Source organism: Saccoglossus kowalevskii, chromosome 10 (assembly GCF_978046115.1).
Source record: "Saccoglossus kowalevskii chromosome 10, keSacKowa6.1, whole genome shotgun sequence".
Taxonomy (NCBI): Eukaryota; Metazoa; Hemichordata; class Enteropneusta; family Harrimaniidae; genus Saccoglossus; species Saccoglossus kowalevskii.
Window position 1 is genome coordinate 5,756,841 of NC_140650.1, and position 17,764 is coordinate 5,774,604.

The 17,764-nt window shown below is 34.1% G+C and overlaps 1 protein-coding gene across 1 annotated transcript in view; it reads left to right on the plus strand.

Moving 5' to 3' along the window:
* The window catches only part of LOC100376959 (peroxisomal acyl-coenzyme A oxidase 1-like), a 28,980-nt gene extending 12,278 nt beyond the window's left edge, over positions 1-16,702 (plus strand). The window contains exons 7-14 of the mRNA XM_002731980.4: positions 6,210-6,379; positions 7,830-7,992; positions 8,542-8,732; positions 10,708-10,869; positions 13,371-13,476; positions 13,791-13,937; positions 14,276-14,482; positions 15,650-16,702. Of these exons, the coding sequence (XP_002732026.1) occupies positions 6,210-6,379; positions 7,830-7,992; positions 8,542-8,732; positions 10,708-10,869; positions 13,371-13,476; positions 13,791-13,937; positions 14,276-14,482; positions 15,650-15,706 (1,203 nt within the window). The 3' untranslated portion in view covers positions 15,707-16,702. The remainder of the gene's footprint in view (positions 1-6,209; positions 6,380-7,829; positions 7,993-8,541; positions 8,733-10,707; positions 10,870-13,370; positions 13,477-13,790; positions 13,938-14,275; positions 14,483-15,649) is intronic.
* Positions 16,703-17,764: the final 1,062 nt, after the last annotated feature.

Here is a 17,764-nt window from a genome sequence, read left to right on the forward strand (position 1 = left end):
AAAACTTTCAAAAATTTAACGGGGACTGCCTCATTTTCAATGACATGTTGGCATTGTGGTGGAACTGTTTATATGAATTGTGGAAAATATCCTAAGGATTCGCATGGATTTGAAAAAGGGGTGAATCTGCACACATTGGGATTTGGGAGCCAAATTGATTGCCAACATTCTGAAGCACTGAAAATCTTTTATTATATATTTCCCACAATTCATTGCAAATTCATACCATCAAATATATCACATTATATTATACCAGTATATTGATGGTGGTAATCCATCGATTTGATTGGTCGAAACACAAAATTTGCATATGCAATTAATGGTATATTGGCTGATAATGCATGGCTAAACCAAGTGGCCCTGAAATATGAATTGACTACAGGTTTAATGTGGAAATACATTAAACCAGTAGTATTTGATTTTTAGGAAAATATAGTGGCTGAATTTTGGAAAAATATTGGAAAAAATACCGAATTAAAAACATCTGAAAAATTATTTGACCATAATATTGCTTTTTGTTAATGGCGGGATCCAAGTTGTGAGCGTCAGTCGTTGGTTGATCGTCGTTCGCCACACAAACCTAAACCACCCTCCCTCAACACCGTGAGGGACAGTGCCTAAGCGAATGCCAGAACTCTGTGTTCTTCGTGTTGTGACTTTGAAATGGATTGCGAACCTCGACCAAAAAAAACATGATCTTTAAGTTTAACTGGTGACTAACTAGATGAGCTGAGGGGATTGAAGGACAAACAAAAATGCAAGAAACTACAAGTCACAGGCAAAAATTGTTCGACACCAATAACAACCGGTGTCCCGTAGCGGCGTTCAAATTCTAGCTGACAAAATTGCAGTGAAATTGCACCCAGGTAATTGCCATTCAAAAAACACGGGACAACTCAGAATTCAACGACGATATATGGTATTGTAATTCTCCACTATGGTTAAATAAATGATGAAGGTAATTTCGAAATCTGAAGATTTCTGCCGAGTGTACACCAACCACAGTACAGAGCACCGGCATGCAAAGTCCTTCATTTGGCCGAAGTTGAGGCAAGGCATATCATGTATGTGTCACAAAAACGATGCAAGAATCCGATTTTACACCAACAAACTTACCCCAGAGCAACGACACAACCTGTCAGGCACACTGTCACAAAATTATTATACCAAAGATGTATCCAGGTCAGATGTTGGGACTGAGGTTGCCATGCCGGTCACTGTACATGTTACACTACCGTGTCCCGCCATGTCTCAAATTCCGGTCGAACCAAGTACCGCTGAACGTCAAATATCCACAGTTACAAGTAGTATGATGAGTCACAAAACTGGTTTATTTTACAACTGTACTTTCAATGGGCAAATTACAGTCCAAATTGTATAAAAAACGGAATGAAAACGTTGAAAATCCATTGTTTTAATTATCCAAACTGTACACAACCCTGGCGTTGACGCGGTCAGTAAAATGTCAGACAGGTCATCTTTTATTATGCTAATTTTTGTGTATGCGCTGCTCTGTTCACTGGATATACCGGTACATTTCGTTTTCATAGTCAATTTGAACTGTGTTGCATATGAATTTTTTGTATGCATTCAGTGTACAACTACATATTATTCTCATATATATATATTCATGTTCAAGGGACATAATCATGATCTTATAGTAGATGCAAGAAAACTTTTTTAGCTCTGCTGTCGACTTTGTCGAGCGGAGATTATCATATGAGTGCTTGTCCATTGTCGTCCGTGTCAATGTTTTACTTTTTCGACTTCTTTTTGAAAACTACAAGCCTGAATGCTTTGATACTTGGTGTGTATGTACCTGGGGTAGACCTCTCTTAGATTTGTTCATTTCATGATGATATCTTCAATTCTCTAATTTTGGTGAATATTTTTGTAATTTTTGGTAAAAAGTGATATTTTCGATTTCTTGTTAAAAAACCAAAAGTTCAATTGCTTTGATATTACATATATAGGTATTACATGTGGACCTTTCTCAAATTTGTTCATTTCATGTTGGTATCTTAAATTTTCTAATTTTGGTGAATATTTTTGTAATTTTTGGTAAAAAGTGATATTTTTGATTTCTTGTTAAAAACCGCAAGTCCAATTGTTTTGATATTACAGATATAGATACTACATGTGGACCTCTCTCAGATTTGTTCATTTCATAATGATATCTTAAATTTCTTAATTTTGGTGAATATTTTTGTCATTTTTGGTAAAAAGTGATATTTTCAACTTCTTGTTAAAAACCAAAAGTCCAATTGCTTTGATATTACATATATAGGTACTACATGTGGACCTTTCTCAGATTTGTTCATTTTGTGATGATATCCTCAATTCTTTAATTTTGGTGAATATTTTTGTTATTTTTGGTAAAAAGTGATATTTTTGACTTCTTGTTAAAAACCGCAAGTCCGATTGCTTTGATATTACATATATACAGTACTCATTTCGCCCAGCCTCCCGCCCGCTTCCGGATTTCGATCGCTTTTTTTTCGCTCGCTTTGTTCAATTCGACCGCGCAATTTCCGCTTTTTTTTCGACCGCGCAAATCCGGAAGTATCCGCTCGCGCAATCGTTCGCTCGCTCGCTCGCTCGCTCGCTCGCCTGACAGAGCAACCTCCCGCATTTACAGTTTATTACCTACTGTTTCATGTACAAGTGTGTCATTTTTGTTTTTATGATGTTAAAATAAGAATAAATACAATCAAAAATTTATAGAACGACCGTTGAAAAAATACGGTGGATCACACGGCCATATAAAATTGGTAATAATACTTAAGCGTAGCAATAATGTCCACCATAAACAAGATCGAACCAAACATGTGAAATCGAATACGACGCTGACACAGACACAACTAGTATGAAATAAAACCATTCAATTTTTGGTGGAGAGCTAAAAATGTCTACTGTAGAGTATGGTTTTCATTGAGTAACCGTGTGTAGGGTGACGGTTGTCATGCACGCAAGGTTTGGGTTTAACACGGGTCAAGTTGTAGATATGTAAATCTATGGCACCTATAACAATTGAAGAATATCTGCAGGAATAGTAAGACTGAAAAAAACGACCAATCGATTGTTATAGAATGACAGCAGTGTAAAATTTGTCAAACAAATACAATACTTGCAAATGTAATGTCGGCCAGCGCCCATCTTACTTGTCCGAAGTTGTCGAAGCCGACATCAATGGAGATCGCGTTTTTTAACTAGGCGGCTGGCAAGCGGACTAACACGTTACATAAACTTGTTGAATTACAATTATGGTTTTTATTTTTGCGCCCAATGTCTCATTATAAAATAAAGGATTCAAAGTTTGCAGGGTATTCCGTTTTTTGCGAACTCTGGGCGAAATACTTTCATGAGCTGTACGTAGTTCACTTACAACCAAAACAAAGTCAGCTTGGACATTAAGTTGTGAGACGCGACAAAACAAACGCTGCCGGCGATAGATTACGTGAATACAAAAAACAAAATAAACGCAATCAAAGGTGCCGACCACACGCTTTGGAAATAAATAGAACGCGTTGCTAAGAGGAATCGCACCTGCATCTCGACGACGTCTCCGGTCATGAGCAGGGTTTGCCGCGTCTTAGACAAATTGAAAGTTAAAAAGGAATCAGTGTCGGGGAACCATTCACAATGTTTGCATGAAAAATCCCCGCGAAAACCTTTTTTTTTCTGTTACAAACACTATGGTACCTGAATCCCGATTAATTCATAAATATGAATCGTTAAGGGTCAATTTCCTGCAATCCTTCAAGATTAAATTTGCCTCCGAAAATCTTTCTAACGATGACCTGGAAGATTGCCATGATTGAGTGCCACCATTTCTGTTCTAAGATTTATTCAGTATAATAATACAAATGTTCACCCCAACAGAGGTGCACATACAGTTTTAGCGACCCGAAGAGCTCATAAACAACCGAGGCGAAGCACTACGATAAAGACTTTCCGTTCCCAATAAATAATAATAATAACAAAAAAAAAACTTCTCGTTCCCGACATTATGAAATTCTTTCGTTTTGGGGGAAAAACCCTGAAAAAAAAAACTGATTTTGACAAGATAATTTAGAAATTGATATTAATAATAATTCATAACGAAATGTATTCCAAATGTACCCATAATTTTTTTTCATAATTACTGATTACACACGAATATTACAGAAAAAAATAATTTGCTATATTATCTATATTTGTGCCTTTTATTTGTCTTGAATCGTGACTGAAAGAAGCTGGATGAAATTACAAACTATGTAGTGTGTTCGACAACTCATGTATGAACAATAATTTTAATAAATATGATTTTACTTGGTAAAATTACTGTATTTTTCTACATAAAAACAAAATAATTTCACAATGTCTTTATTATCATAGCGTTGTTGGTAAAAGTTGAAAATGATACATCCACGTGAACCTGCTTATATGAGATCGAAGGAGTCTCTGTTTTCAACAGCCGTATACATCTAAAACTGCGTCATCGCTAAGTTTCCTTGGTGGACCACGAGCTCTGTTCCTTGTTTGCACGTTATCATGTTCACACAATCGCAGACATTATTTGTAAGGGTGCTCTTTGAAATGGCACATTTTCTCGATGTTTTAGCGAGTACTCCGCGGGTATATGGCTTGTTCTCACATCAGCATAATTTTTCTCGAATTCACTCACCGCTTTCCCACATGCACTTCTCGTTCTTTGCTGCTAGCTTTTTTGCACTCTAATATGTTGTTGTTTTTGTCTTTCTAAACATCGAGTTTATTTTTGACATTCAACGAGATCGCTTGAATTTTGAATTTGATGACGGTTCGAATTTATCCACTTTTACAGTGATCAACATTGCGTTCGAGTAGAGTTACTAGTAATTATAAGCCTGATTTACATTTTTCTTGCGGTGTTTTTCGTCAATGTATTAAATATAAGTGCTTTGGGAAATAACATAATTATATTGCGCGAGTAAAAGAGTTTGGTGAGACTGTCACAACATACTAAAACAGATGTTTTATTTATTTCCAACGCGCGTAGTCGTCGCCTCTGATTGCGTTTATTTTGTATTTTTGTTTTCAAAATGTATCACTAGCTGCGTTTGTTTTGTTTTCCTCAACAAATTAACTGTTCCGAGATCTCTTCCATTTTTCGTCCGGCTGCTGCCAATCCAATAATTCGTCGTCGCATGTAATCAGACAAGCGATTAATCGTCACAGTCATTATACTAGTAGTTTAAGTCCAATTGATTTGTAGAAATTCAGCTATGCGATAATTATATGTGCAGTTTTGTTTTGCGCACCCAGACACGATCAAAAGTTAACCAATAGATTTTCTGAACTACAGCATTCGTATTACTTGTGCAAATTGAGTAAGAGTCATAGTGTGAGTTGCGTTCGAAAATAACAAAGTGTCAAATTATTTTGAGCGCCGTTCGGAATAAATTTAGTCAAAATCACACAGAAACACACACACACACACAACACACAAATACTAGTACTCAATAATATCGCGATTGACCAGTCATATAGCTGCTTGAACTACACACACACACACAAGGACGTAAATATGTAAATACAGGTCACAGTTCGACTTGCGTAGCAAACGTTACAATGTGTCAAGTGATTTGAAGGCGTCTTTGTTCCAAAACAGAGAAGCAATAGGCGTTGTATTTTGAATCGTCATTAAAACCTAAATTTATTACGAATAAAAACTTAAGTTTATACATACAATGTACGATCATTGTTACTCCAGCGGTCGGTTGGCAAGCGGACGGTGTTTCTGAAGCCAGTCATAGCAGGAGCGAGCGAGCGAACAAAAGCGAGCGAGCGAACGAACAAAAGCGAGCGAGCGAGCGAACAAAAGCGAACGCGAGCGAGCGGAAAAAAAGCGGTCGGTTTCCGGTCGGAAAGCAGCGAGCGGTCGGAAATTAAGCGATAAGCGGTCGGAAAAAAAGCGATAAAAGCGGGAGGTTGGGCGGAATGAGTACTGTAGGTACTACATGTGGACCTCTCTCAGATTTGTTCATTTTGTGATATTTTTGAATTATTGTTGAAAACAACAAGTCCAATTGCTATACATATTTATACATATTTCTAATGATATCTTAAGTTCTTTAATTGAAATTTTTCTTGCTAACAGCGACAGTTATTGCCTAATAATAGTCCAACGACCCCACATCTTTTATAAATGATGATAATATTTTTATTTTCAATGATAATTTGACTAGATATCACCAAGTGGTATTTACAGTGCACCAGTAAGTGATAAAATAATATACGGTGCTATGGTCTTAACACGAATAACTTTAGTCGCAGCGGCTGCACGAGTTCTCTCTTTTGGCTGTACTATCGCTATAAGATACAGTGCTGTGAGAAGACAAACGGAACTGACTCCCGGGTAAGAACTAGAGCCCATTATTTTTTTGGATGTGATGAAAGAATTCTGTCAGTATTGTCTTTGTCGTTGTTAACAATTCTTGTGGTTTCTATAACTCAAAGTAGATTTTAATGTATTTCACTTTGTATACATGTAATTATGAGATATGTTTATATATGTGGTTCTAATATTTGTTGATGCTATTACTGTAAACACATTAATTGTTCAGTAGGTTTTAATTTCGTTATTTTTGCTTTTGTAAGTAAAATAGAATTTATTGTTTCTCAAACGTAAAATTCAGTGAAAAGGATCAAAAATCAAAATAGTGAAATTAAATGCCAGTGAAAATAAATGCTTTTACAGTATTTGAAATTTAAAGTCATATATTTTTCAATAGAAATTCTCATACACCTAGAAAGCAATGATACTATTATAATTGTGTTGTAAAAAATCCAAAAGACAGACTGTAAAAAACTACCGGATTCTGCCATAGATTCGCCCGTTCGAAAAATCGTCTCAAGCCATTTCACAGCTGGTGGGCCCTTATTTGGGGTTCAAAATTTCAAAAAATGATTATCAAATATTTTTCGGGGACTTATATTTCCATTAAAAAACCCACCTACGCCAACTTTCAATGCTGGGAGTTGAACTACCCAAAACGAAAGAAACTATTGCTCAGCTAATTTAAAATTTTATACTTTTTTTTTACTTGCTGGATTTAAAAGTAGACCACCTAAAATGTCATTACAATGTCACCCAGCACATCTTTCTCCAAAAAAATTACATTTTACTAAACTCATGCACCAAATACAATTATTTTCATTTTATTATTAGCGAAAGTATATTTCAAAAAGAAGTTTCAAACAAAAACGAACACAACAGCATTATTTAGTAGCAAATGATCGCGGTAACGCAATCCAGTAATACTGTGATTCACAATTTTTGATTATTACCTAGTAGTAATTATAATAATGTGCAAAAAATAAATTTGTTGAATTGTTATGAAATGAAAACAAATTTGAACTTATTTCATTGTAAGCGAATGACATTTTAAACTCAATGCTGTAGAAATGAATATCCGCCATGTTTTGACCTGGGACGGTGTTCTTTGACCTGACAGGTCAAATCTTTAATTAACCAATCAAAATGGTGGATGATGCCAACGTATTCAAATTACCATAGCTCATTTAAATATGTTAATGTTATTGAATACAGCACGGAAGAGATTTGCCGATGCGGAAGAATTCGCTATTAAGAAAATATTATTAAAATCAAGCAAGCCATCCAAAATTGTGCTCTGATGGAGGTTTATATGTTATCAATGTGACATCGTAGATTGTGTTAAATATTTGAAAATCAGTGGAGCTGTCTTCGTTAAAATGACATTACAAAGTGCTATGTCTGTTTTGAGGAACACTATAATCAGAGCCAGTCCTGTACCAACACAGTCTACTGTGTTTTGTTTTGTTAGAGGAGAGGAACCACAGATCATTTACTACCAGTCTCAGCAGTTGAAACTTTTCCCACCATTGGCTACAGCCTATGCATTTCTCTTTGCTGCCCATAACATACGAGATAGATGTGACCAAATACAGGATGACATCATTGCAGGAAATATGTCATCTATACAAGAGGTACTGTGTCTTTATACACATCAATGTAAATTGATTGTTCTGCCCAAAAGCATAACAGAATACTATGGATGCTTGTCGGTTACTGTTTCCAAATTGTAAAATCACATTAATTTATTCTGCCCCATTAGACCACCCATCTCCAAAATTATTATAATTACAATTTTTGCCATTACCGTACTTGTCTGACTTAGTGCCCAGAGTAGTGAGCACTTAGTTGAACACCGAACTCAACAAAATAACTAGACAATTTTCGTTGCCATGTAACAGATCAGGGAGAATAGTGCATCTTTTTTGGTAGAATCAAAGTTGTGAAATGACAAGGATGAAACAGAAATGGACACAATGCACATTTTATTACAATATTATTTACATACCATCAGAAAGTCTTCTGATTGGTTGATTAGAAACCTACAAGCTCAGAGACCTATTAAGATTACCTCTGTCAGTGATATTGAATATTTGAAATAAGATTGAACTTCTTAGAGTGTAGTTTCTGTCAAGACTTTGAAACCTATGTAATGTGTCTTTTCACTTTATTTTTCACAATAGTTACATGGTCTGTCATCTGCTATGAAAGGTTTCTCATCTTTATCTGCAACCTCTTGGTTAGAAACACTACGATTGTCTTGTGGCGGCCATGGTTACTCTCACGCTAGTGGATTCCCGAACTTATATACAAATGCAACTGCTTTAGTTACTGTAGAAGGCGAATACTCAGTAATGATGCTACAGACTGCCAGGTACCATATAAACTTCTCAATTCTCAGACTAAATATTTTTCTAAATGTTGTATTGTTGATGGGAACATGGTAGTAAGAACTATTATCCCCACTCATTGACTGATTTTCACTTATTGATTGATTTTCATTCACTGACTAATTTCTATCCATTGGCTGATTTTTACTCATTGACTGGTTCTCATTTATTGGCTAGTTTCCAATCATTTATTGGCTGGTTTGTACTCATTGGCTGACTGACTTTTGTTTCTTGATCGATTTTCAATCATTGAATGATTCTCACCTCTTGCTTGATTTTTACTCATTAACTGACTTTCTTTCATTGACTAATTTTTATCCATTGGCTGGTTTTTACTCTGACTGATTATCATTTATTGACTAATTTCCATTCTTTCATTCATTAACTGATTTGTACTCACCGACTGTCTTGTTTTCACTCATTAAATGATTCTCACCCACGCTTGATTTGTATTCATTGACCCGCCAACCCATAATGGGCGAAAGCTCACTCTGTGTGACATATATGTACGAGGCGTTAGCCGAGTACATATATGGAGCACAAAGTGTGCTTGAGTGCGTTGGTATTACCAGTGGATTTGCTGCCTCTAAAAAGCGGAAAAATTTGGAAAAAAATCTACAGTGAACGGAATAGTTTCAAAGTCACTGGCCCGTGAATCTGAATAATTTAAAATGTCTTTCTGGAAATTGTTTCCACAATCTCATATGGCAAACTAAGGAAGAAACTAGTTTTAATCCATCAAATATAATTGTATTGAACTCATTTACATTGCGAGTGAATGAGTGACTGATGAGTGATGTGGAGTAGCATTACAGTGATCGCCTGAGCGAACGGCACACCGTGACTAGTACCGGGGACTGGTACGCCGTATCGGTGTCCACCGATGCTTGCACTACACTACGCTAGATCGCCGCCGTGGTCCAGCTGGATCGACTGTGCGTAGGGATGCGTACCCGGGCACATGTACGTAGTTGCATCATTACCCCATCCCACTAGTTTTTTCAAACAATCAAGGTAGATATTATTGGCAACTGTTCTTTCTGTGTAATAGTTATTTTAAATTTCACGGGAGGGCGGGGATTTGACGAATACTATGAAGCCAAATGTAGCGTAGCGAGCGAACGAACATGACCGGAAAGCCAGTGGGTGTTAGCCATCCTAGAAGGAGAACAACAGTGATTTTAATCTCACTGTATAAATAAACAGATACACACCTGGGAACACGGATACTTTCATTTATTTATACAAACTGTGCCCGGACTGTTACATTTACCGGGAGTCGACGCCGAGGAAATAAGAGTCACGTCGGTCTTTCGTCGATCTCGTTTCGCAAATTTTGTAGTACAAAAACAGAACAAATCCATTTCTCTGTACTCGTAGACATACATTGTACCCCCATTTCGTTTATCGCATTTGCTTGGATAAATTATCCTCGGTTAGCCTCACTTCAACAACACAATAAGGCGAACTAATCAGGAGGCCACCTGGACAGCAGCATCAGTCGCGGAATCTAGAAGCGCGCGTACTAGATGGAATGCTTCGACCGAACGCGCGTTAACGTACAGAGCAGACGACGATGCCTTCAAAATATTGTCTGATTTCGATAATGAAATCCGCTGTTATTGGTTATGGACCGTTTTATTTGATGTCGATTGTGGTATTAAATACTTGTTATCTAACAATATTTCTTCTTTTTCAATAGTTTCTTCTTTATTCGTTTTCGAAATCAACATTGTATTCATATTCATGGGACAGGGCCTTGATGCTCAATAGTGTAACACATTATCGCAAATAATCTGCTGCAATGACATCATAAAATCCACTGGTATTGATAATGCTATAATATAATATTCAATAATTATTACCCATTACCTGACTTTTATTTAATGACTGATTTAGATCAAGTATTGAAATCAGTTTTACGCAAAGTTTCATTTGTGTGTGTTATTTTAATTTTAGATACCTAATAAAATGTATATCCATGGCAACATCAGGAGATAAACTGCCGAGTCTTGCATTGTACTTGACTTCACCGCCACCAGCTAAATGTTCAGCTAGATCCTCTACAGATTTCTTAAATTTAGATTTGCTGGTTGATGCATATACACACAGAGCTTTCAGGTAAGGTTAATGAAACTGTTGTCTTCATTTTCACTCAGATTTGATACATGGTATAGAATAGGAATTTCCAATGTATTTTGCAGTCCATTTAAGTGGCATTGATCGTTACTACCAGTATGGACCATTGCCATGAAACCTTGACTAAATTTTGATATTTCACTACTATGATATATCTCACCACTATGATATATCTCACTACTATGATATATCTCACTACTATGATATATCTCACCACTATGATATATCTCACTACTATGATATATCTCACTACTATGATATATCTCACTACTATGATATATCTCACTACTATGATATATCTCACTACTATGATATATCTCACTACTATGATATATCTCACCACTATGATATATCCAACTACCATGATATATATATCATCATCATGAAATATCTCATCATTACTATGATATATCTCATCACTACTATGATATATCTCACCACTACTATGATATATCTCATTACTACTATGATGTATCTCATCACTATATCTCACCATCATGAAATATCTCATCCCTACTATGATATATCTCATCACTACTATGATATATCTCATCACTATGATATATCTCACCATCCTGAAATATCTCATCACTACTATTATATATCTCATCACTACTATGATATATCTCATCACTACTATGATGTATCTCACCATCATGAAATATATCATCACTACTATGATATATCTCACTACTCTGATATATCTCACCACTATGATATATCTCACTACTATGATATATCTCACTACTATGATATATCTCACCACTATGATATATCTCACTACTATGATATATCCAACTACCATGATATATATATCATCATCATGAAATATCTCATCACTACTATGATATATCTCATCACTACTATGATATATCTCATCACTACTATGATATATCTCATCACTACTATGATATATCTCATTACTACTATGATGTATCTCATCACTACTATGATATATCTCATCACTACTATGATATATCTCATTACTACTATGATGTATCTCATCACTACTATGATATATCTCATCACTACTATGATATATCTCACCATCATGAAATATCTCATCACTACTATGATATATCTCATCGCTACTATGATATATCTCATCACTACTATGTTATATCTCATCACTACTATGATATATCTCATCACTACTATGATATATCTCATCACTACTATGATATATATCATCACTACTATGATATATCTCATCACTACTATGATATATCTCATCACTACTATGATATATCTCATCACTACTATGATATATCTCATTACTACTATGATGTATCTCATCACTACTATGATATATCTCATCACTACTATGATATATCTCACCATCATGAAATATCTCATCACTACTATGATATATCTCATCGCTACTATGATATATCTCATCACTACTATGTTATATCTCATCACTACTATGATATATCTCATCACTACTATGATATATCTCATCACTACTATGATATATCTCATCACTATTGTGATATATATCATCACTACTATGATATATATCATCACTACTATGATATATCTCATCACTACTATGATATATCTCATCACTACTATGATATATCTCATCACTACTATGATATATCTCATTACTACTATGATATATCTCATCACTACTATGATATATCTCATCACTACTATGATATATCTCATCACTACTATGATATATCTCATTACTACTATGATGTATCTCATCACTACTATGATGTATCTCATCACTACTATGATATATCTCATCACTACTATGATATATCTCACCATCATGAAATATCTCACCACTACTATGATATATCTCATCGCTACTATGATATATCTCATCACTACTATGTTATATCTCACCACTACTATGATATATCTCATCACTACTATGATATATCTCATCACTACTATGATATATATCATCACTACTATGATATATCTCACCATCATGAAATATATCATCACTACTATGATATATCTCACTACTATGTTATATCTCATCACTACTATGATATATCTCATCACTACTATGATATATCTCATCACTACTATGATATATCTCATCGCTACTATGATATATCTCATCACTACTGTGATATATCTCATCACTACAATGATATATCTCATCACTACTATGATGTATCTCATCACTACTATGATATATCTCATCACTACTATGATATATCTCATCACTACTATGATATATCTCACCATCATGAAATATCTCATCATTACTATGATATATCTCATCACTACTATGATATATCTAATCACTACTTCAATGTATCTCATCACTACTATGATATATCTCTTCACTACTATGATATATCTCATCACTATTATGATATATCTCATCGCTATTATGATATATCTCATCGCTATTATGATATATCTCATCACTACTATGATATATCTAATCACTACTATGATGTATCTCATCACTACTATGATATATCTCGCCTCTAAAATACGTATTTCTTCCATAGATTGGTAAGTGTTGCTGGTAAAACACTGCAGTCTAAGATAGTATCTGGTAAACCACACCATATAGCGTGGAATGAATCTCACATTGAGTTATTGAAAGCAGCAGAGGTGAATATTATGCATATTTCCTTGATTTAAACTGTCACACTGTTGTCTACATTTGAAATGCAATGTAGTGAATAAGGTTTAAAAGCGAATTAAATGCAAATATTTTTTACCCACTTTGACATCATAATTTGTCCATACTCCATAATTTTGATCTGTCTTGTATTTGAAATATAATTAAATATTAATTGCTATCACACTGACAGCTGTTTATATAATTTGCATATGGAAACCAAGTAATTGTATATAATGACCTGAATATCAATAAGCTAATTTTGTTTGGGCTTACTGTATTTTAATGCATGTCTTTGTCTTAGGTTCACTCTCACTACTATGTGGTAAAGAACTATGTGAATTCTGTGAAACAGCTGACCATGTCACAACCATTGAAAAGCGTAATGATCAGTCTCTGTCAGTTGTATGCATTACATGGTATACAACAAAGTGCTGGGGATTTCCTACAGGTATGTGAATACTGGAAAATATTATTTGACTCTAGAAAAAAACATGAACATGACCCATTCAATTTTGTGGTAAGTGGTATGTGGGATCTTCTTTGATCTATCCATGACTGTGTATAATCAATTGTGGTTTTAAATCCATAGAGCTGATGTACAGCTTACCATGTTATTATATCTGTTTCAGATAGAGAGGGAGGTTACCATAGTGATGGTAAAAATGGTAGTTTTTCCATTTACTGCAAGTTGTCATATAAATGTGTGAAATGTACAGATTGGATGATCTTAATTTAGAAATACATGTATCAGATAAATAAGATATATGGTGTGAATTACTCCTATAGGATGGTTACATGAATGGTAATCAAATCGCCATGGCAACAGAGCAAATGCTTTTGTTGCTGGATGTGATACGCCCTAATGCAGTAGCGTTGTGTGATGCCTTTGACGTGCCCGATGAGCTATTAGGATCTATACTAGGAAGATATGATGGAAATGTCTATGAAAATATGTATCTTTGGGCTAAAAGTTCTCCATTGAACAAAACTGAGGTCAGTTTTTATTATTTCTTTATTCTTGTGGTACTTGTATATTTTGAGACTTTTTGTTCTGATGTTTTCAAGCTAGAAATGTTCAATTACATAAGCAAAAATGAACAAAATTATTCTGGATTTAAAATAAAAAATATATATACCTGGTATTACACATTTTGCAAATAAGCAAGCTGAGACACTGCCAAAATAGTGTAAGATAAACACACACCAGATCTTTCACAGACTCACTTTATTTGATAATGTATAGGTTTTTTTTTTATTTTGAAATCAAATCACAAATTATGTGACTTCTTCAATTTATGTTTGATCTAAATAACCTCATTCTATAATTCCTTTATATAATCAGTTGATTATTATTCGGCAATATGTAAATAATAATAATGATAATAATAATGATAATAAAATAAATTATTAAAATCATATCTTCATTTGGGATCTAGATAAAAATACAATAAAGTTTGAGCAAAAAAAATTTTAATTAAAGAAATAAAGAAGAGAATTTAGGCAGTTTATGTTACGGCTATCTTAAAGTGAAGCATTTGAAAATGTATTTAGTGAGATTCATTAGACTGTGTTTATCATTTGTTTTTATGATTATGCTGATATAATTTCCTGTATCTGTTTTATTTGTTGTCTTCACTTCTGTGTGTGGGTGTGTGTGTGTGTGTGTGTGTGTGTGTGTGTGTGTGTGTCTGTGTTTTTAAGATTGTGAGCACTAATTCTAAATTTAGTTAGAGCAGTTCTAAATTAATGTAAAGATGGTAAATTTATGCCTGGCTTCAATTTATTTAGTAGCCTAATAGTTTGTTATACTTTTCCTGAGGTTCCTGTGTCTAAACCAGAGTCACAGGATCATGATTTAAATAATTGTATCATAAATTGAGAAGCCATTTCAAGACATCAATGTGTAATGTTATAAACGCTACAATAAGATATATATTAAAGGGCGGTGATTGTCATGCAGCACATGTGTACATGTTGTACGAATGTGTACGTTGAACAAGGCACTGCACGGCACGGCATGGTGACCTCTGCCCTTTAAATGGTTATACTATAATTGGTACCTGCTATTTAAATGACATCAACTCAACTATAACTTAGTGAAATTTAATTCATCGCATCTTTCTTGCATGTAGCTTTTTAATGATTTCCTTTTTATTTTAGGTTCATGAGTCTTACTACCAATACCTCAAGCCGATGTTAAAAGGATCCAAGCTGTAGACCAAGTTGACCAAGCAAGAACTGAAATATATGGGTTATAAATCCACTTAGAGTACAATAAATTGATGATATCAATCATATAACGGTGCTTATCTGTTCTGGGCCCAACAATATATGAGAGAGCAAATACAACAATACAAGATTAATATATAACTGCTGTGTAATAATACTTTTATGAGTGATTCAAAAAAAATAAGATATTTTTTAAATATATGTAGTTTTAAAACCCAAATGAAAAATACACTTACAGTAACCAATAAATGTAATTATAATTCAAAGAATGGCTAAACATGGACTCAAAAGATTCCTTGGCGTGGGTGAAAACCTGAGAATTATGTGATGTAAGTTTCTCGATCTGTATTTTTGAGCTAACTTCGCAGTTAAATGTAGGTTCTAATAGGATTCATTGCTAAAAGGAGGTACCCCATGGATTCAATATTGGCTCCCATAGGACATTTGTTATACATATGTGAAATGATTTTGTTTCAATATATGACATCCAATGTTATTAACCTTTTCACCACCAGTTTCCTCTTTTCATCACAAATTCACAAAATAGTCCCATTTATAGTTTGCACTTTCCTTCAAAAAACTGAAAATTGACTTAAATTTTGTCTTTTGGCAGAAATATTGAAGAATACAAAAAGTGCAGAAAAGTTTCGGCAAGAAAGTCTAGTGGTGAAAAGGTTAAATGTGATTTCACAGATCAACCAAGTTACCCAGCATTATTAAGTTTACCCATTAATAACTTGTTAGAACTGGTATATAAACAACTTTATCTTTTAAAGATGATATATGAATGAAAACATATATATTTTTAATATAATTATTGTTTGATAATCTAAAATATGTCTAAAATCACAACTGTCTTCTTGTATCTACATGTAAGATACTGTCTTTTTTAAGTTGCTGAATTTTGGTAAATATTTTCAAATGTTATGTAATGTGCCATACAATCATAAAGTCGCAAAAATTGAGCTCTGATGATTGAGTATATGTATATTGGTGTAGTAACTGACTGTTCTGCTATACACATTAGTTATGTTATCTACTGTAAAATACGTTATTGGTGTAGTAACTGACTGTTCTGCTATACACACTAGTTATGTTATCTACTGTAAAATACGTTATTGGTGTAGTAACTGACTGTTCTGCTATACACACTAGTTATGTTATCTACTGTAAAATACGTTATTGGTGTAGTAACTGACTGTTCTGCTATACACACTAGTTATGTTATCTACTGTAAAATACATTATTGGTGTAGTAACTGACTGTTCTGCTATACACACTAGTTATGTTATCTACTGTAAAATACGTTATTGGTGTAGTAACTGACTGTTCTGCTATACACACTAGTTATGTTATCTACTGTAAAATACGTTATTGGTGTAGTAACTGACTGTTCTGCTATACACACTAGTTATGTTATCTACTGTAAAATACGTTATTGGTGTAGTAACTGACTGTTCTGCTATACACACTAGTTATGTTATCTACTGTAAAATACATTATTGGTGTAGTAACTGACTGTTCTGCTATACACACTAGTTATGTTATCTACTGTAAAATACGTTATTGGTGTAGTAACTGACTGTTCTGCTATACACACTAGTTATGTTATCTACTGTAAAATACGTTATTGGTGTAGTAACTGACTGTTCTGCTATACACACTAGTTATGTTATCTACTGTAAAATACGTTATTGGTGTAGTAACTGACTGTTCTGCTATACACACTAGTTATGTTATCTACTGTAAAATACGTTATTGGTGTAGTAACTGACTGTTCTGCTATACACACTAGTTATGTTATCTACTGTAAAATACGTTATTGGTGTAGTAACTGACTGTTCTGCTATACACACTAGTTATGTTATGTACTGTAAAATACATTATTGGTGTAGTAACTGACTGTTCTGCCATACACACTAGTTATGTTATGTACTGTAAAATACGTTATTGGTGTAGTAACTGACTGTTCTGCTATACACACTAGTTATGTTATGTACTGTAAAATACATTATTGGTGTAGTAACTGACTGTTCTGCTATACAC